Here is a 20,278-nt window from a genome sequence, read left to right on the forward strand (position 1 = left end):
AAATGTCATATGGTATGCACCCAGAAGCAATTGAACTCTATGACTCATTCGTGTTATCTTAAACTCCTTGCATAACTGAACTTCAAAACTCCTGCAATAAGTTTAACATTCATTAAGTTTTCTTCGTTATCCTTGTTTATTGTAGTATTTATGAGAGCATTTAACACTCCAGCTAATGTTTCCATCTTATATTCTACATTATTGTGAAATCTTATTTCGTGCTTCTTTCCATCTATTTCAAGCTCCATGAAATCTGTTTCATCTGTTATAACGAATGAAGCGATAGTATTGAAGTCAACCATTCTGAATGCAAGTGGCTCATTCTGTAGACCTAAGTTTGTTTGTAGCTTTACTGTCCCGTATTCGTTTGGGTCTGTACTTTGCAAATAGAACAACATTTTATTCTCATTAAAATATGAGTATAGCTGCATATGCGTATGAAGCTGACAGAGCTAAACGTTTATATTTTGGTCAATACTCTCTCACACTTACTGACAAATATATTGTTATCAGTGATGGAAATACCGAGAAATACATAACATGGAAGGACTATGAAAAGTTTGACCCTATTTTAACTCCATGTACAATGCCATTCATTGTAAATGGTGAAGTTGTCATGAAGAACGACACAACAGTATATAAGTCTGTTATGAAGCGTTAGAATATATGTTGAATTATAATCCCGAAAGATTTGACCCAAGCACTACACCATGTGCAATGCCTTTTATTAAGGACGGTGAAATCGTAAGAGTTCCGGATTCAACGGTTTATACTGCTGTTCAAAACAGTTTACAAAACATTTTAGCGAATATCTTTAATTCAGAAACTACAGAAATAAAATTACCATATATAACAGATGCTAAAGAAATTAAATCAAAAACGACAACATTATTTACGTCACTTAATGATTTAATGACTTATATCATTAATATTCCTGCACCAACTACAGCATTTGATCCAAACTCGACGGTTTGCAGTGTACCTTTCATAAAGTCGCAAACGGACTCTTTGAGTCCTGAAGGTCTTTCAGACCGAAGCGACCAGGGCGAAGCCCATGACAGTTCATTAATTACTTTAAGGGATTCAACAGTAATGAATCATTAAAGGCGTCATTAATGAAAATCATTGATTTTAACTCATTCACGAATACATATAATTCATTCATTAATGTTTCATATGCTTCTAAAGAAGGTGAGCCAAAAACTATCGATAAAGCGGTGTATGAAATAAAAGCATCAACGACGAAATTGAATTCGTTAACTTTTGACGGTGATAGTTTCGTTAATGACATAACATCGGGGAAAACAATTTTAACGAAAGAATATTTAAAATCTCATGTTAGTGAGTTCGTTGAAATTGAAAAAGAAGGTGGAATTAAGTTCGATCCACTGAATTTCATTTTCAGCTTAGCGAATGCGGGTGTTAGTTTCGCTGAATGGACAACTATACAGAGTGAAATAAATGCAATATGGACGTTTTTGGGGTCAAAAGCGGGAATGGGTGAGCTTGTAAATGCTGCAAGAACATTAGGTGAAACAGGAAATTTTGTAGATGGTTTTAAAAGACTTGTTTCAAATGTTTTAACAAACACAAAGAAATTATTTAGATATACCATACATAACGGACGGATTTTCGAACAGGTAGCAACAAACCCTCCGGTTATGGCTGCGTTGATGATGGTTAGAGATATAAAACCACGTAACGACGGGAACGAAGAACATGAACAACAGAGCCCAACGGGCTCAGAGCCACATAGTGGCGAGGATACTGGTCGGGTTATTCAAGACATTAAAAACGTGTATCCTGAAGTTATTGATTTATTTAGAGGAGTTAATGATTCAATTTCAAAACATTCTATAACCCTCGATGAAGAGAATAAATTAACAGATTATATATTCGTCATTATTGCAGAACTAATGAAGAGAATAAATGAAAAAGGAATTGGTGATATCATTAATGTCAGCGATGTAATGATGAAAAGAAATTTTGACTCATTATTTACAAAACCGAAAACAGAATATAGTCTTTATGACGTAATTACCGAATTAATGAAAAAGATTAATGATAATAAGAGTTCTGGCGGAAGAGTTGAATTAGAAGTGAATGATGTTAATGAGAAATTAGCCGAAAAAGCAGATAAAAACCACGTTCATTATATAACTTCAGACGAACAGATTATAACGGACTACCATGGATATTTAACACGAAGTGATGAAGCGAAGACAAAAAATGTTAATGAAAGAAGATATAAATACATTCGTGCTAAAGGTTATGACATAAGCTGTACTGTACAGTATGACACAGGTAAAGCACCAGAAGCATTTGGTTATACCGGTGAAATTTATGCCTCTACTTTCAATGTTAACGGTGTATTAGTTGAACCAAGATTTACTTTGAGAGTTAAGTCAAAAATAACTTTTGAAGATGCTATTAAAAGTAAAGCTGACAAAACAGAACTTGACGCAACGAACAAAGTTTTGAAATCTCATAAACACAATATCTCCGATATAAATGAACTTCAAGCTACATTAGACAGTAAAGCCGACAAGAACCATACACATAAATCCTTCACTACTGTTAGAGCAGACGACATAATATTGAACTTTGACCTTGGTTCAAGTGCACCATTAGAAAATCCAAGTACAAGCGTAAAAGATACTCTTAACAATTTAGATAAGAGTTGCAGGAATACCGAAGATCATGCCAGAAACTTTGAAGCATATGAACTACCAGCAATGTTAGATAAGAAAGCCGACAAGAACCATACACATAAATCCTTCACTACTGTTAGAGCAGACGACATAATATTGAACTTTGACCTTGGTTCAAGTGCACCATTAGAAAATCCAAGTACAAGCGTAAAAGATACTCTTAACAATTTAGATAAGAGTTGCAGGAATACCGAAGATCATGCCAGAAACTTTGAAGCATATGAACTACCAGCAATGTTAGATAAGAAAGCCGACAAAACTTATGTGGATGCAGAACTAACAAAGAAATTTTCGAAACCAGATACAATGACATTTACAACAGAAATTATAAATGGTGAACCAACAACTCCATTTGAATTTATTAGAGGTCTTCAACCAGAAACTTTTGAATTTTTCTTGGATAATTCTATTGAACTAACATTACATTATAAAAGTGGAACAAATGCAACATTTCATCCGGGAGATACATTCCAAATGGTATTTAATGACATAAGTTCTTTAGAATATGTTTATAGAGTTATGAGCATATATGATTTAATATATCCTATAGGAGCTGTTTATACGTCTATGAATCCAATAAATCCAAACACTTTATTTGGTGGTAGATGGTATGAAATAGTTGACAGTTTTCCATTCTACACTAATACGCAGTCAATGAAGATGGGAGGTTCAAAGAAAATCGGTATTGAAAACCTTCCTTCACATATGCATAGGTTCAGTGGAAGAACATCTGTGGAAGGAAACCATTCACATTCAATAACAAAAAGAGGTTATATAAATCTTGCAGCGGGTTCGAATAGACAGGGAATGAATAGATATGATATCTCAGATGACCCCAAAGATGTTAGCACAGGTATTTTCTGTGGAACTGCAGGAAATCATACACATGTTGTAGCTGGTATTACAGACCCAGCAGGTAATGGAAAAGATTATATGCCTCCTTATATAACAATGCACGCTTGGATACGAGTTGGTTAAACTCTTTAACTTTACATAAATGAGCTTGAAAGAAGTATTCGAACAACATCCATGGAGGTCATTTAAGAAGTTCAATGAAGCTGCAAAGAGTTCGGGATTTACTAACAGAGCTGAAGTGAAAAGGTTCTTTGACAAAAATGTTGTACATCAAACAAAAATAAACCCTTACGACTACTTTTTACCAATTTACTCCAACACTCCTGACGCATACCAATTTGACACTCTCATTCAAAGCAGAAAAGGAAGACATAAACCATTCCTCATCTTCATTAATGTTAACACTCGCAAAGCTTTTGCGTATATAATGAGAAATAAAGGAACTCATGAAGTGTTAAGAGTTTTACAAATGTTTGTAGCAGAACATAACCCAAGTACTTTAACATCAGACCAAGACGGTGCATACCTCAGCAACGAAATCACAGAATTTCTCATTAAGCATAACATAACTCACTACACTACTGAAGACCATAACCATAACATACTCGGCATCATAAACCGCTTCATAAGGACTCTCAGAGATTTAAACCAAGAGCGAGACTTTACCGAAGAAACAATGAAACATTTCATCGAAGTTTACAATTCCTCAACACATTCTACAACAGGACATACACCAAATTCAATGACACAACAACAAGAAGAAAAGTATATACAAAAGAAACGAAGCCAAACACAAAATATCAGAAATTCAACACAATTTACCCTCATTCCTGGTACAAAAGTTCGTGTAGTTCTTGACGACAAACCGTTGACAAAGAAACGTTTAAGGTTAAGTCGAAATTATTATATCGTAGACTCTACGCAAGGTAATGGATATCTTATAAAAGCTGCTGACGACTCCATAGCATTTTACCCTCGACATAAATTAGTCGAAAGTAGTAATGGCAAACTTGCTGAAACCATTGACGAAGCAAAGCGAGGAGTGGTTATTGAAATACTTGGCTATAACATAAACGATGACACTTATAAAGTAAGATATGAAGGAGGCGTTGAAGATGTTATACCATCTAAGAACTTGAGAGAGTCAAAGCCAACACATCTGGGACCATTAGAGCGGGAGTACTGGAAAGACAAAAATATGCCAGAAAGAATAAGAAAATTCTTCTAAACTTTTTCATTAGATGTAAATCAGACATGAATGAGAACAGTCATGGAATTATTAATGTTTTCATAAATTTACACCAAAAATAATGTTTAGGTGAAGAGGTGAGATGTCACCCGTTTTTTCACCTCTTTTCTCACCTCAGCCGCTAAGCGGCGAGACCCAAAGGGTCTTGAATTTGTCATGATTTCATCGTAGAAAACTCATGAAAACAATTTATTTTTAAAACAATATATTTTTTTTATTTTATTTGAAATGTACGCTGAGTTTGTTGGAGAAGACCGTTGGGAAACTTGTTTGTTAGATGAGAAATATGAAATTCACTGTTGTGAGTTATTTGAAGTCAGAAACAAAAAGACAAAAAGAGTTTTAAGCGAATGGGAGCGAAATGACGGATATGCTGATATGAAGATGGGTGGAAAACACTATCTTAAACATGTTGTCATTGCAACTCATTTTATACTGAATCCTAACAATTTACCTTTTGTAGACCATATAAACCATATAAGAAACGACAATAGACTTGAAAACTTACGTTGGGTCACTTATTCTGAAAACAATAAGAACAAAGGTAGATTTAGAGATATTGTATTCGAATTTGTCGACGAACTAGAAGATGAAACAATTGAAATTACAGACTATGGCAAGCATACGTTTGAGTTTTACTACTATAGCGAAGAACAAGACTCTTTCTACTTTTATACCGGCGTAAACTATAGGAAATTACAAGTATATTTTACTAAGGCGGGCTATGCTTATGTAAACACTAGAGATACAGATGGAAAATACGTTCGAATACTTCTTAACAAATTCAAGAAGCTATATGGCATACCATTTTAAAACAATATATTTTTACATATATTAAATGCTTCAGGTTGAAAGAATATGGTGGAGCCAAAAGTGGCTCGACCTCAAAACAAACATTTTATGAGCTTACAAAGGGTGTTATGAATGAATTCAGCAACATACATCCTGACCTCATTCATTTTGTTGCTAAATTCAGTAAAAATAATGTTTAGGTGAAGTGGTGAGATGTCACCTGTTTTTTCACCTGTTTTCTCACCTCTTGAATTTCCTTAAGATAGAAAAAATAATGTTAGTTTTATTTTATTTATTTTTTTATTTTGTATGTAAAGATATGATTTCAACAATCGGCACAACAACAATTCAAGCCGCGAACGGCGGGACTCTGTCCACTACAGCACCAAACTCGTTAGTTATGAATCCTACGTCAATGTTGGTAGAAATGAAAAGCTTCATTCCTTCTTCATATACTTTCGAAACAGAAATCCAGAAGATAAAGCAAGAACTTTTAACAAGTAATTTAGACTGTAGTGCGAAAGATGAAACAAATGAACAATATCTTTATGAAATGCAGGACATTATTGACCATTTGCCTAAACTACCTGAAATCCAACAACAAAAACTAACCATTCCTGAATTCGACGAAATTGAAGTGAAACCAACTGATTCAGTAGAAATAAAGAAGTTCATACGAAAGGTAAATTATGAATTCCTTGGTTTTCATTGCAACCATAAGGTTATGGACAAAGATTGCGATATGGTATATAAGAATGTTTCTGACATATATAAATCTGGGGAGTTTAAGACTTACGATAACTTTGTTTCATTAGTTGCAAAATGTGTTTGGGAAATAAGAGATAAAGATAGAAGAGGCAAAGTATGGAACGAACAAATAAGACCCGCTATGTTTGAGATGAAGAAAACCATTGACGCCTTAGTTGTTCTAGCAGGTAAGGTTTCAGAATATAACGCAAAAATGAACCCACAATGTTCAAAATGTAAAGCAGCAATGAGGAAATATAACTACTCAGTCAAAGAGATAGAACGTATGAGAAACGACTATGCAGACTTAAAGAAAGAAGCAGAAAAGCCAGCAGAAGATAAAATGAACATGTTAGAATTTCTTAATAAAAATTATCCAACAGCAGAAGATTTCCTTCTATCTGACGTCAAGAAGAAGTATAAAGAAACTTTCGGCATTGTTAAAACATTCGATGTACTGACAGAAGAAATAGAAGCTACGAAATTGTTTAGAATTTCAAATATACATCGTACAATTCATGTGAAACGCTTGTGAAAAAAGAGGTGAAAAAAGAGGTGAGAAAAGAGGTGAGATGTCACCACTTCACCTAAATTATATTTTTACTGAATTTAGCAACAAAATTCTGAGTAAAATAATTTTTAGGGCTTGTGTCAAACCGTTGAGTTTTCACAAAATTTAAAAAAATAACGTTTACCATGTGAAACGTTTTAAACATTATTTTAGGTCAAAGCTTCCACGAGAGAAAAGATTCCTCATTCGCTAAGGATTCCAAAAATGAAAAAATCGTTGATTTCGGCTGAGAAAAAACGGCAAAAACCCTTCTTCCACGGGAACAAAGAAATAAAGAAGAAATAAAGAAGAAATAAAGTAAATTTTTTATTTATTCCCGTGGAAGATAGAGCACTTTTATGACACTTTTTATTCACGACAAACAAGACAAACAAAGAAAATAAGAAAATACGGCGCCGTCGCGGTTCGAACCACAGACCTTGACCCCTCCATAACACCACCTTAGACCACTGTGCTACGTAGCCTGTCGACATAAGATTTTATAAATTGCATATTTGACGTAAATTTATTTCCATCTAGCTTCCCACCGCATAAGATATTCATACGTGTTTGTAAGACATTCATTAAACTTCTTTTCTATTGCATCTAATCTTGCGTTATTTTTTTCAATAACTTGTCTGTATTCTTCATCATCTCCAGCAGTGTTTGGGTCTTCACGTTTAAAATATTCATTGTTAACCAATTTTTTATCTACAAATTTTATTAGTGTTTGATTCACTTCGTTATGATAACGGTCATATTCTTTCAATACGTAAGTGAAGACAAAATGCGTCGTACCTTCAATCTTAAAGCTTAAAGAACTTTCAACACAGTTTTGAGGGTCTGTCAGTGCGTCAATGAGATAGTATTCGAAGTCAGTCAATAATCTTTTTAAAGTCATTTCATACAGGATAAAATTTAATGTTGTGAAGAAATAGTGTTTATCTCAGAAAAAAATAACGCTAATTTTATTTTTATTTATTTTTTTATCCTGTATGTAAGAACAGTAATGTCAACATCAGAGAACACAACAACTGCTATCGTTCATGAAGTCATAAATGAAGAATATGAGTACATACAGTATAACAAACAGTTACGTCTCATTCGTTCAGTCAAAGATGACATGTACCAAATGCAAAGTATTTTGACAGCATGTTATGCTCCAGATACTAAACTTCCTAAAGACTGGTTTAGGAACCAAAGCACTATTGAACTATTAAATGAAGCACAGCGAGACATACTTTTTTCTGAAAACAGTGAAGAACAGCGAGTAGGTAAAAAATCCCAGTCGCCAAAACTCTATGAAAATCGTGAAAAATTGCCAAACGGTTTGAGAGGATATTATGTTCATAGACTTCTCGTAAATGTTGTAGCAATGTGGGCTTCACCTCGTTATGCTTGGTATGTTTGTAAACTTCTTGACGAAATTCACAGACAAGAACGTGGAGAGATGGAAAAGAAACTTCAAGCAAAAGATGAAGTCATTGAATCCAAAGACAAAAGCATACAGAAAAGAATACCACGTTCAGTACCAAAAGGAAAGGAAAAGAGTTATAAGTATATGATTTACGCTGAAGAGATGGAGAATGAAGAAGATAAAGATATGGTTATGTTGCATTTAGTCAGAAGAAACAACAAGAGCTTTTATGACCTTGCTAAGATTTACAAATCTGACAGAAACTGGTTCTATCGTGAAAACTTACCGATTTCAATGACACCGAATGAGCAAATAAAGGAAATTGTCAAAAATACTCTTCCTCAAACACACTATGACATCAAAGGTTGCACAATACTTACCTTCAAAGAAGACTTACCATTACTGAAAGAAAAGATAATAGAATATTTCGACAACTTCAAAGAGGAAGAATGAACAAAAATATATTTTTGGTTAAATAGCTTCAGGGTCAATTTCTTCAACCATTTCACTTCCTTCGTCAATGTCAATAGAAGCTTCTTCAACCTTTGGTAAGAACTTTTGTATAACATCTTTGTTCGTTATTGTCTTCAGAGATGAAGGATAATATTTCACAGATGTTTCACCCTTCTTATATTCTTTCTGTTCGGAAAGATTTAAAGCAATACTGAAGAAGTCAACGTTAGAGTTCTTTATGACAGTATAATGAGTATCTTTGACATTCACGAAGAAACCCTTTTGTTTCAAAACTACTGCTAACTCTTGTGAAGTATAACGTTTGCGGTCAATGACGATAGCTAATGGTCTGACATACTGACCAAACTTAGATTCTTTCACAAACTTCTTGTTAAAGATAACATTAACGTTTGAAGCATTATTGAACTCATTCTTGATGGCAGTAGCGAGAGCATTGTATGAAAAGAACTTGCAATCTTGCATGTGTTTCATTAAAATAAAAATATTAAATTATTTTGAAAAATAACTTAAAAAAATGTAATCTAATTTTTCAAAAAATATTTTTTATCCGATAGAAAAGATGACAGAAAAATTAACTTTTTACATAGCGCCAGACCCTTCTTGCCCACATCCTTTTAAGCCACAATATATAGACATAGAACTAAATAGAGAAAGCGAAATTCTACAAACAGAAGAAACATATAGAGACCTAGATAACGAAAATGGATATGCGCTATTCTGGTTAGATTGTCCTTATGAAATGTATGAAAAAAAGGCTTTATATGAAGAATATAGAAAATATTGTTATGAAAACAATATAAGACTAAGCTCTAGAGAAAAATTCTATGCTGGTATAAAACATCTTTTCGAAGTTCGGAATGGCAAATATAGAAAGAAATAATTTTTCTAAGTTTATTTTTCAAAAAATATTTTTTTTATTTCCTACTAAAGATGTATCGGAAGTTGTCTAAGTTAGAACACTCGGAAATAAAACAACTTCTTACAGAAGCTAATATAGATGTTGCAAAGCATTACACAACAAACAAAAAGGCACTCGCTGACTTCATTAAAGACTACAATGGTGCAATAAGTTATGATAGAATTCATGAGTTCATAAAGCCGCAACGCGGCGAGGACGAAGTCCATGCAATAGCATTTCCTTTAAATGACATTGCTATTGACTTATATCATAGACGTTCAGTACCTCATGAAGTAAGAAGAGAAATGTTTGACATAACAAATGCAAACGTTGGTGAAACAAGAAGAGCTGTACCACATGAAGTAAGAAGAGAAATGTTTGACATAACAAAGCCGCATGACGGCGCGGGCGTAGCCCATGCAAACGTTGGTGAAACACGAAAGAGAGATGACACACTGAAACAACAGAGAAGAGAGATGTTTAAAAGTGCTATAGAACAAGTTCGCAAAGCTAACGATGTCATTCGTTCCATTGACGACAAACCAAAAGAAGGTGAGAGATGGTTAAAGAAAGATGAAGAGAATAGGAAGAGAAATGTGAAGTCAGGCAATAGACTCATTGACTTTAACATCGAAGCTTTAGATGAACCAAACAGAGACTACTTACACAAACATTTCGGTAAGGTTTTCATGAGACTCTTAGAGAAAATTAAAATAAACTCCCAACAGAGATGGATGGTATGTTATAAACTTGGTGGAAAGTATGAATGTTCTACGTTAAACTCAATAATATTGGAACATTACTACATCAGCTCTTGAAGGAGAACTTTATATCAGAGATAGAAGCAAATGCTGCAGGTATTGTTGAAATGCACTATGACTTCTTCTTGACAAACATAAAGAATCTTACCGAAATAAAGATGTATGATTTAACAGAATATGAAGGCTTAACGATGTCAGATGTAAAGAAAGGCAAACCAAAAAAAGAGACCATATAGAGATGAAAGCACACTGACAAATGACCAGAAAGCCATTTTGGAAGCTCTTAAGCAAACAGGAAACCCAGCACTTATAGAAAGCTTTTGGAAAGATAATGGTGAAAAGAAGTTTTATAAGAGAGAAGCGGTCAGTTATGGAAGTATCTTTGCACATTACCTATAAATCTTGAACGCTACCAAATCTTCAATGAACTGAACAAAAGAACTGCAACACTTATGACAGAGGACAATTGTTTCGTTTATGCTTGCATTCAGGCTGGAGTAAATGAAGAAACTATTGACCACATGAGAGAAGTCATTCGTGTTAGAGACTTTCCTCAAAGTAAAGTACAAGAAATTTCTGACGCAACAGGTATATCATTTAATGTTACCATTGGTTATTTCAATGAGTCAAGACATAATGAAATAAAGAGATATATACCAAAAGAATGCGAAACTGTTAGAACTATTGACTTACTTCTTGTTGAAGACCACTACATGCTAAATGAAAGATTACCAATGACAACATACTTCATTCGAAACTATAAAGAAATTCTCAAAGCTTGTGGTGGAATGAACATTGAGAAACAGATGAAGATTTATACAAAGAGAGAAGATAAATATGTAGTTCGTTATGATAGAAACAACACCGTTATGGGATGTTATGAAAACATTGTGGGAGTGCAAATATTTCGAACCTATTTTTATGGAGAACTTTTCACATATACTACTGACTTATATAAACAGAACCTTGCACCATTTAAAGATTTGACATATGCTCCAAAGTATTGTGTACAACTGAAGAAGAAAGCAGAGTCAAAAGAAGTAAATAAAAGCTAATGTAAATTCATACCTGAGCACGTTTTCTTTTGCTGACTTTGAGTGTAGTACGGATGGCTTTCATAAAGCTTTTAACATCTGTTATGACAGTGAAGATGGTTCAGTTAGTGAAAGCATTTGGGGTCAAACTGTGCAACAGAATTTTTGGAAAGACTTCCTGACAAGAGTTTAATATATTTTCACAACCTCAGTTATGACATAAACTTCATCTTAAGACACATGACAGAAGTGAAAGGAACTCCCATCATTAAAGGTTCACGAACAATGCAAATAACTGGCTTATATAAAGGACGGGCAATTATTATAAAAGACTCTTACAGTGTTATAAATAAGAAGCTTAAACATTTCCTGCTATGTTTAACTTACAAACAGGACCGAAAGAGAGTATTTCCATATAACTACTACAGCAGTTTTGTTAGCAAATGACAACAGAACTGGTGTCATTTCTGAAGCATGTAAGTTTATCCATGATGCAGATACATTTATGAAAACATAGATTCCATCAAAGGTTGCAGAATAGATGAAAACCACTTCGACTTAGAAAAATATAGCACGTTTTACTGCAAACAAGATGTAAGATTTTAAGAGAAGGTTTTGTAAAGTTCCGCAATGACTTATTGAAAGAGTTTGATTTAAACGTTTATGACTACGTTAGTATTTGTTCTATTGCTAACAAATTGTTGAGAACAGAGTATACTTCCGAATGGAAATCTTTATGACCTCTCAAATAAACCAAGAGAATTTATTTCGAGATGCATTCAAGGTGGAAGATGTATGTTGTCAGATAACATGAACAAAAGAGCAAAAAGAAACTCATTGCTGACTTCGACACTGTTTCATTATATCCTTCAGCTATAGCAAGATTGTATACTTTAGAAGGAATTCCAAAAGTATTGAAGGATGAGATGCTAAGCACAGAGTATCTCATGAGACATTTATTCGATGATGACCAAGGAACCCATTGGTGAAAGTTTATGTCTGGCTTCTTTGTTCTCATTAAGATAACAGAGATTGGTATACCCAGACACTTTCATTTAATAGTTTGCGACCCTGAACTAAATCCAGAACTTAACGTTCCAAGAAGTTCAAACACTTGCTGTCTCATGTATGTTGACCATATAACATTACAAGACCTCATAAAATATCAAGGTGTCAAATGTGAAGTGTTGCAAGGATACTATTACGATGGAAACAGAGATATGAGAATAAGAGATGAAGTAAAGAAGTTGTTTGAGTTAAGGTTAAAGTATAAGAAAGAAGGAAACCCCTTACAAGAAATTATAAAACTCATTCTGAACAGCATTTATGGCAAAACTATTCTATCTCCTATTGAGTCAAAAATAACCATAGTAAATGACAAAGATGCTATAAGATATGCTATAAGAAATTACAACCATATAGTGAAGTTCGAAGGTTTGGATGGTTCAGATAAAACTATTTTCAAGCTAACGAAAAGCATTTGCAGACACTTTAACTTCTGTCCACTTGGTGTTAATATTCTGTCTATGTCAAAACGTATTATGAATGAAGTATTCTGTACTGCAGAGGACATGGGACTTCAAATCTTTTACCAGGATACCGACAGTATGCACTTATATAATGAAGACATCCCAAAGCTTGCAGCAGAGTTTAAGAAGAGATATGGTCGCGAACTTATAGGAAAGAACCTTGGTCAATTTCATAGCGACTTTGCAGAAATAACACCTGGAAAACAAAGTTTAGCTTATAAAAGTATTTTCTGTGGAAAGAAGACCTACATAGACTTACTCACTAACGATTTAAATGAAGTTGCATTTCACTGCAGAATGAAAGGCGTGAAGCAAGATGTTATTGCTTTAACCGCTAATGAAATGTTTCCTGAAGCTATACAATGCTATTACAATGAAGATAAGAACATTCACATACCTGTTGGAACATATGACAAAGACTCTGAGTTCAGTTTAATGAAACTTTACAAAGCACTTTATGATGGTCAAGAGATTGCATTCGACTTATGTAAGTCATGTCAACCTTGCTTTGCTGAAAAGTTCAACTTTTCAATAACGACTAAAACAAGCTTTATTCGTAAGTTGAAGTTCTGAGGTCATGGGCTTCGCCCTTGCCGCTAGCGGCTTATTTTTGTCAGCAATGAGGTCATGAATGAGGTCATGAATGAGGTCATTCGTGATAAAAATAAAGCTAGCGTAGATTTTACAATACTGCGATGGTAGAGTTTAAGAGTTGTGCTTCAATGTAGAGACAGTCTTTATGGTCTGGAGGCAAGAACACTGGACATTTATGGTCATGAGTGGAGAACATGTCTATCCAAAACTCACGATTGAAGCCAGTTAATTTATAGTATTTAGGGTTAGGAAGTGGTGAAGTTCTTGTATGACCAATGAACTCATTTTCAACTCCTTTACTTAAGTTTGAATATAATATAGCTTGCTTTCTATCCCAAATGCCAGGTGTTACAATCTTTGAAAATTCATTTTTCCTCGGAAGCATTGCATCATAATTGAAAACATTCTTAAAATCATCACTTGGTTCAGAGATTTGAAATCTTATACGTAATGGATTTTCTTTCTTTTTAGCGACTTCATTGAATGGTGAGAATACAATGAATTGACAGTCATGAGTTCCATCTTCATTTTCATTAAATTCATAATGAAAGTCTATAAGTTGTGGCTGACTACCTTCTTCTTTCAGTTGTGCAAGAAACTCACGTAAAGGCTGTAAAGTTTGTACTTCAATGTTGAACTTTTTCTCGAACATCTCATTAAATGAAATCATACATTGCAACAATGTTGTATCGTCTTTAAAGTATTTGTATATGTGAATGTTTTGGGCGCTTAAAGACTGTTCGTCATTTTCTATCTCGACTTGAAGTATAAAGTCAACCTTTCTGAAAGCACGTGTTATATACATAGATGTTATGCCAATGTACTTCTCTTCATTTATGTTCACAATCCAGTCTGTTGGAAACTTAAACGTTACTCTGTTCCCCTTTATTTTGACGTCAGGGTTTTCACTACTGAACGCAACAGTTAAAGGTATTTGTCTATACATTTAGTTCGGATAAAAATAAACCATTTACTCTTTCTTTGCTTCAGCTTCTTTAGCTTTTTGTTCTTCTTTGCTTGCTTCTTCTCTAGCTTTTTTCGCCAGCAAACGTGGGTTCTTTGTCTTCCAGCAGCTAATGCAGCAAGTTGTTTTTCACTAAGTTTTCTCTTTGGTCTCTCTGGCTTTTGTTCTTGTTTTTGTTCCTTCAGTTCGGATAAAATTTGCTCACGAATTTCTTTCTTCAATGCTTCAACATCTATGACCCTTGGGTCTTGTCCGTAGGGCTTGTCTGAGTCATTTGACTGCAGATAAAAAACTAAATTAAAACTTTAACCGATGTAAAATGAGCTTGTCAAAATCAGAGCGAGAGTCTATTATATTAAATGACGCAAGAGGAATACAACATCCTTTCTATTACGTAAGTCAGAGTAAAGATGGTAAAATATACGTAAGAAAAAGAAAGGTTCCATTAGCGAATGCAGAGAGCGACAACATTAAGGTGCATGGCAAGGGCGAAGCCCACGAAGCCCATATAAAACCTTCTGTTCAAACTGAAAAGTCAATAGAACAAGAAGAAAAGAAGCCAGATGTTCTTTCAATAACGAACCAAGAGCTTATTGCAAAGTTCGTGAATTTCATTGAAAAGCAAACCGAGTCAAAGAACCCTGACCCCAGTGAAAGAAGTTGAGACAAAAGAGAATGTACAGTTCATTGAAAATGTCAAGAAACAACTTCCACCACGAATGCCAAGAAGAAGAGTGAGAATAATGAAGTAAATAGATATTTTTATCTGAAGTAAATACATGCAGAACGAACAGCTAAACGAATTTACTCCAGCAGAGCATATTCATCAGATTCGCTCATATTTCGATATCATAGACAATGCAGTTCAAATTGGTGACACTAATAGAAAATATTCTGACGCAAAGATTCCATCACAACCTGGAACTGCTAAAGATAACACATGGGTAACATTCAATCTCTCACCTCCTGGTGAAAATATGTTGGACCTTTACAATACATTCATTACGTATAAAATGGAAGGTCAATTTATTGTAGATAAAGAAATTGGTTCAGGTTCCAATAAAACAAACCCACCAGGATTTTGGATTGGTTTCGATGACGCTTTCTATGCAGTTGCTGGATATCAAATCCTTGCAAATGGTCGTATCGTATATTCTCAAGACAACGCAAGAGAAGAAGCATATATAACTTCAAACTCACAAACTACCGAACAAATAAAGAAAGTAGATGTTTTCTCAAAGACTCGACATGAAGATGTATGGAGTCATTCGGGAACATGCAGAACAGGACAAATTGTTAGTGGTCCAATTACAGCAGGAAAATCATTTGATTTTAAGCTTCGTTTAAGAATTCCTGTTAGAAGATTCCTTCCATTAGAAGCTATTCGATTTATTCCAGCTTTTGCAGGAAACATTCAGCTTAAAGTAAAGTTCAGTAGCGACGCCTTACAATGCACATCTATATCTGTAAATGATATCATTGCTTTCAATCCAACTCTTAAAGTTGCATTTGCTTCAGATTCAAATCCACCGACAAATAAATTTGTTCCATGGAATGAACCATTCACTATGATAACGAAGGCAGTAGAAGCTAGTGGAACAGTTACTATTACAACTGTAACCCAGCAACTATTTCGAACAAAGATGGATTTTAATGAATGTTTCATTCATCCAAAGTCATTCTCTTTAGACCCTAACATTTATACAGAACTTGTAGAACATTATACAAACGAGGCTTTATGTTTTCCTGTTAAAGTTATGGATTGGATTCCTATGGACGGTTCATTCTCAAAGAATACAGATAGTTCAAGTGCAACATTTACAGCAGCTTATACGCCTATTAATGTTAAAAGTATTTGGGCACTATTTAGAAAGAAAGACAACTATTATGTTAATTTTGAGAACCCTAAGTTTAAATATCTTCAGCTTTCCATGGGAGCTTATGGAAATATGCCTGCAGAACCTGAAAAATCATATGGACCTGTATTTTATGAAATGGTTGCGAACGCTTGCAATACAAACAATGATATGATAGGATTTAATGAAGATGTTATGAGGTCATTGGTGGATGATGGTAGTGTGGAACATAAATGGGATAGCTATGACAACACACATTTCTTATGTGGTTTTCCAACAGAAGTGGACTTTTGCTTCCAGCAAGGTCAAACATCTACTGCTCCAATAACATACAAATTGTCTGTTAAAGGACCTATTGAACTAGCAACTGAAAATGTACCAAAGCCACTTATTGGATTTATGAGGGATTGTTGCTTTGCCATTCAGTGCGTCAGGCATCCAATAATAAGATTGATGACTATAACTTAGCAGCGGACGACAGTGAGGAATAAAGGATGAACGTTTATTTTTAAAGCTTATAAATGAGTTCTTCATCAAGCTCTCGTGAACCTTCACCATCTGTGAAACAAACTTTACCAAACGATTATGGAGCACCTATTGAATATTTCTTACGAGCTGCACAATGGCAAAGAGCAGTCTCACCAAGGTTAGGTGTTCCACCAGCTCCTGTCAAAAATAGCATTTGGTCAAGTCCTTATATAAGATATGGTCTCCCACTAGGTTTGCTAGCTACAGCAGGAGCAGTAATGATGTTGAAAAGAAACAAAGCAAATGTTATAAATAATACTGAAGTAGCTGAATTTGAACAAACTCCGACACCATCGCCAAAACCAACGTCAAAACCAACGCCTTCACAAACAACACCTTCAATGACTCCTGAACCTATGAAAGTACAAACTCCTGTTCAAAAGTCAACTCCAAAACCGACTCCAACATTTAAACCAGAACCTACTCCTCAAATAAATCGTAAAACTCCTGCGTTTCCTTACTGAAAAAATAACGTTATTTATAATACAAGAACAATCTTTTAAAATGCGTTTGATTCATTTTTGTATAATTTCATATAGGCACATATATTCTTCCGGGACTTTCCGTGATTTTACCGTAAAATCATTAGTTTACACCAATTTTCCCGTATTTTGAATAGTTTACTGCACTTTTTCCGTAAAATTGAGTTACGGGAATCCGCAAAATTTCCGGACCTCATTTTTCATAGAATATAATAATAATATTTGATAAAAAGATATATTATTTATATTTTTGATTTTTGAATTACGGAAAAAGTGAATTGTTAACTTGATTTTTTTATATGGTTAATTTTTCAAATGATATTATGAAGATCTAAAATATTAAAAGTAAAAAATTGAATTACGGAAAAAGTGAGGTCAAAAGTGAAATAAATTTGCAGAACAATTTTCATTGAAATAAGACATTGAGTATCACACTTTAGTGAATCAACATCTATAAGAATGAAGTGTTTTGAAGCTGAAATAATATTGAATAGAAATTAATTTTTTCTGAAATTTTGAATGAAATTATGGGAAATAAAAAAATTACTAAATATTGTATTCATACAAATATATTATTTTAAAGGAAAAATAGATGCTGATAGAAACGATGAAAAATTTTGAAAACTTTACAATTAATTTATGTTCGTTAACCACAGAGCTTGCAATCCAAAGCTCACGTTAGACTACAAGAGTCATGAAGTCTCATACTAAGGGATATCCAACATATATTTTAATAATCTAATGTTTGTGACAAATATTCAACATAAAATTAAGTTTTCGTTTCGTTACAAGGCATTCATACTTTGGAGATATCATATTTAATGTACAGAAAAGTTAATATTAAACAATACATGCTAAAGAATTAATAAATAAGATAATAAAATAAATTTATAGTTAGTATACAAGTCTCGTGTATGGAGGCACTGCGTTCCTCCATACGCAATACTTGTGAATTTGACACTTTACAAAACCGTTAACGTATATTTTACAACACAAACACAAACACCAACTTAACCTTAAATATTTATAAAGCCGCCAACCACTTCACCTCACTAACGACTTCACTAACGAATTCACTAATGTTTTCACTAACGAACTCACTACTGTAAAAATAAACGTTCTCATTTACAAAAGTATTGCAACTCTTCCCATTGCTTTGCTTCACACAACAGTTCATATTCTTCACTATCGCTGCTGTCACTCCAATCGTCAGAGTCAAAGTCACTGTCAAAATAAATGTTAGTAAGTTTTGACAAAGCTAATGAAACACGCTTACCGTTTGTATCGTATGCTTGTATAAACTTTCCATTCTTCATTCCTTCATAAATGCTCAAACTAACTTTACCCTTTCTCCCTCGTATCTGATAGAATGTATTTTCACGAGGAACGAAGAACAAATTCTTGAACTCATGACCGTTGTAGTTTGTTATCTCAATAGTTTTCGTCATTTACATCCAAATAAAATAAAAATAAACTTAAAAATAAACTTAAAAATTAATGATATCACCACCCTCACACGTATGAAAACATAGCACAAAAATAAATTTAGGTGAAGTGGTGAGATCTCACCTCTTTTTTCACCTGTTTTTTCACCCACTTGAATTCATTGCTTTATAACTCTCTTCCTTGGTTTCTTTTTAGTTGCTTTCTTCACGTCTGTCTCCAACTTGACTGTCTTTCTTCTTCGTCCGTAATGATACCAGTTACTTCCACCAGTCAATGGGTCAAATGGTCTTTCGTAAGGGTTTCCATACATTCCATAGGGACCATACGGAAGAACTACTGGTGGAGGAAGAGTTCCATCGACTCTATTTAAATGCATTGTTTCACCTTTCATCTGGTCATTAAAGTCTTTTGCATGTTTTGCAAACTCATCGTCCTTTCCTAAAGCATTTTCTGACTCAGTCGCAACCAAATTGGATGCTTTATTTATGAGCCCTATTTTATTTAATCTTAACTTCTTTGCAACCCAGCCTCCAATCTTTCCTTTATTTGCATCTAATGTCTTCGAAACTCTTCCTCCACTCATTTTATTTACTGCGTCATAAGCTCCAAGTGCTTTTGCTCCAAATGCTAATGCTTTTGTTCCCATTGCGCCTAAAGCTGCCCAAGCTACCATTTACACCATATTAAAATCATCTCTCTTCAATATTATCTCATAAAAGTTCTCTTTACTGGAGAAAGTCAATGAAACATAAACATTCTCATGGACTTCGTCCTCGCCGCGTTGCGGCTTCATAAACTTCTTTCTTATCTCATCTATTCGCTTCAAAATGTCTGAACAATTGCTAACATCTTCTACAACAGTTATTTCATCATGAATGACCTTCAAGAACAAGCTCATTTAATATGCTATTAAAATCATCTCAATAATGAGTCCATCCTTTCCATCTTTAGGTAGCACAACATCTTTCATTGAAGAAGGTTCGACAAGTCTTATGTTAAACTTACTGACAAAGTTTGTTATACTATAATGCTTCGGCGGCGAATACATATAGTTTGAAAGACATAATATAGATTCTTCAGCAAATTCACTTATACTGGATTTTATAACAATGTTCTCACGAGACCAAATGCCACCAATTGACAATCTTGTAAGCAATCCTGCTGAACCTTCAACTGTAAACGTCGATGGTAACATTCCACGAAGGTCATCTATTGACATCTTTGAGTCACTGAATTTAAAGATTTTCTTAAAGCAATCGTCATTATCTAACCATGCAATAGCTTTGAAGTTTTCATTCGAATAGACATCTGCTTCATTAAATGTAAATCCTGACTTCTTTGCAGAGACGACTTTAAAATCTATTGAGTTTGTTTCAAATTATATGCTATGG

At 34.0% G+C, this 20,278-nt stretch overlaps 8 protein-coding genes and 6 pseudogenes across 14 annotated transcripts, besides 2 other annotated features; 10 read left to right on the forward strand and 4 right to left on the reverse strand.

The window, feature by feature from the left end:
- Positions 1-20,278: part of a mobile genetic element that runs on past the window's edge.
- Positions 416-2,022, forward strand: TVAGG3_1074180 (annotated as a pseudogene). Its single transcript has one exon. A coding segment is annotated over exon 1 (1,607 nt).
- TVAGG3_1074190 lies at positions 3,709-4,433 on the forward strand (annotated as a pseudogene). The gene has a single exon. A coding segment is annotated over exon 1 (725 nt).
- TVAGG3_1074200 (His-Me finger endonucleases family) lies at positions 5,200-5,628 on the forward strand (the record flags this gene model as incomplete). Its single annotated transcript, XM_051256481.1, has 1 exon — positions 5,200-5,628. The coding sequence occupies one exon, from the start codon at positions 5,200-5,202 to the stop codon at positions 5,626-5,628; it is 429 nt and encodes a 142-aa protein (XP_051076294.1).
- Positions 5,927-6,889, forward strand: TVAGG3_1074210 (organellar and viral DNA polymerase type B; the record flags this gene model as incomplete). The annotated part of the gene is made up of 1 exon (XM_051256482.1): positions 5,927-6,889. The coding sequence occupies one exon, from the start codon at positions 5,927-5,929 to the stop codon at positions 6,887-6,889; it is 963 nt and encodes a 320-aa protein (XP_051076295.1).
- On the reverse strand, positions 7,431-7,805 carry TVAGG3_1074220 (uncharacterized protein; the record flags this gene model as incomplete). The annotated part of the gene is made up of 1 exon (XM_051256483.1): positions 7,431-7,805. The coding sequence occupies one exon, from the start codon at positions 7,803-7,805 to the stop codon at positions 7,431-7,433; it is 375 nt and encodes a 124-aa protein (XP_051076296.1).
- On the forward strand, positions 7,914-8,685 carry TVAGG3_1074230 (annotated as a pseudogene). The gene has a single exon. A coding segment is annotated over exon 1 (772 nt).
- On the reverse strand, positions 8,793-9,266 carry TVAGG3_1074240 (uncharacterized protein; the record flags this gene model as incomplete). The annotated part of the gene is made up of 1 exon (XM_051256484.1): positions 8,793-9,266. One exon carries the CDS (start codon positions 9,264-9,266, stop codon positions 8,793-8,795), a length of 474 nt encoding a protein of 157 aa, XP_051076297.1.
- TVAGG3_1074250 lies at positions 9,726-10,376 on the forward strand (annotated as a pseudogene). The gene has a single exon. A coding segment is annotated over exon 1 (651 nt).
- Positions 12,484-13,270, forward strand: TVAGG3_1074260 (annotated as a pseudogene). Its single transcript has one exon. A coding segment is annotated over exon 1 (787 nt).
- On the forward strand, positions 13,315-13,590 carry TVAGG3_1074270 (organellar and viral DNA polymerase type B; the record flags this gene model as incomplete). Its single annotated transcript, XM_051256485.1, has 1 exon — positions 13,315-13,590. One exon carries the CDS (start codon positions 13,315-13,317, stop codon positions 13,588-13,590), a length of 276 nt encoding a protein of 91 aa, XP_051076298.1.
- On the reverse strand, positions 13,700-14,557 carry TVAGG3_1074280 (uncharacterized protein; the record flags this gene model as incomplete). The annotated part of the gene is made up of 1 exon (XM_051256486.1): positions 13,700-14,557. One exon carries the CDS (start codon positions 14,555-14,557, stop codon positions 13,700-13,702), a length of 858 nt encoding a protein of 285 aa, XP_051076299.1.
- On the forward strand, positions 15,355-16,191 carry TVAGG3_1074290 (annotated as a pseudogene). The gene has a single exon. A coding segment is annotated over exon 1 (837 nt).
- TVAGG3_1074300 (repellent protein 1 family) lies at positions 16,953-17,423 on the forward strand (the record flags this gene model as incomplete). The annotated part of the gene is made up of 1 exon (XM_051256487.1): positions 16,953-17,423. One exon carries the CDS (start codon positions 16,953-16,955, stop codon positions 17,421-17,423), a length of 471 nt encoding a protein of 156 aa, XP_051076300.1.
- TVAGG3_1074310 (protein of unknown function, DUF4107 family) lies at positions 19,045-19,560 on the reverse strand (the record flags this gene model as incomplete). The annotated part of the gene is made up of 1 exon (XM_051256488.1): positions 19,045-19,560. One exon carries the CDS (start codon positions 19,558-19,560, stop codon positions 19,045-19,047), a length of 516 nt encoding a protein of 171 aa, XP_051076301.1.
- Positions 19,789-20,278: part of a mobile genetic element that runs on past the window's edge.

Source organism: Trichomonas vaginalis, assembly GCF_026262505.1.
Source record: "Trichomonas vaginalis G3 chromosome Unknown ctg_112, whole genome shotgun sequence".
NCBI classification, from domain to species: Eukaryota; Parabasalia; order Trichomonadida; family Trichomonadidae; genus Trichomonas; species Trichomonas vaginalis.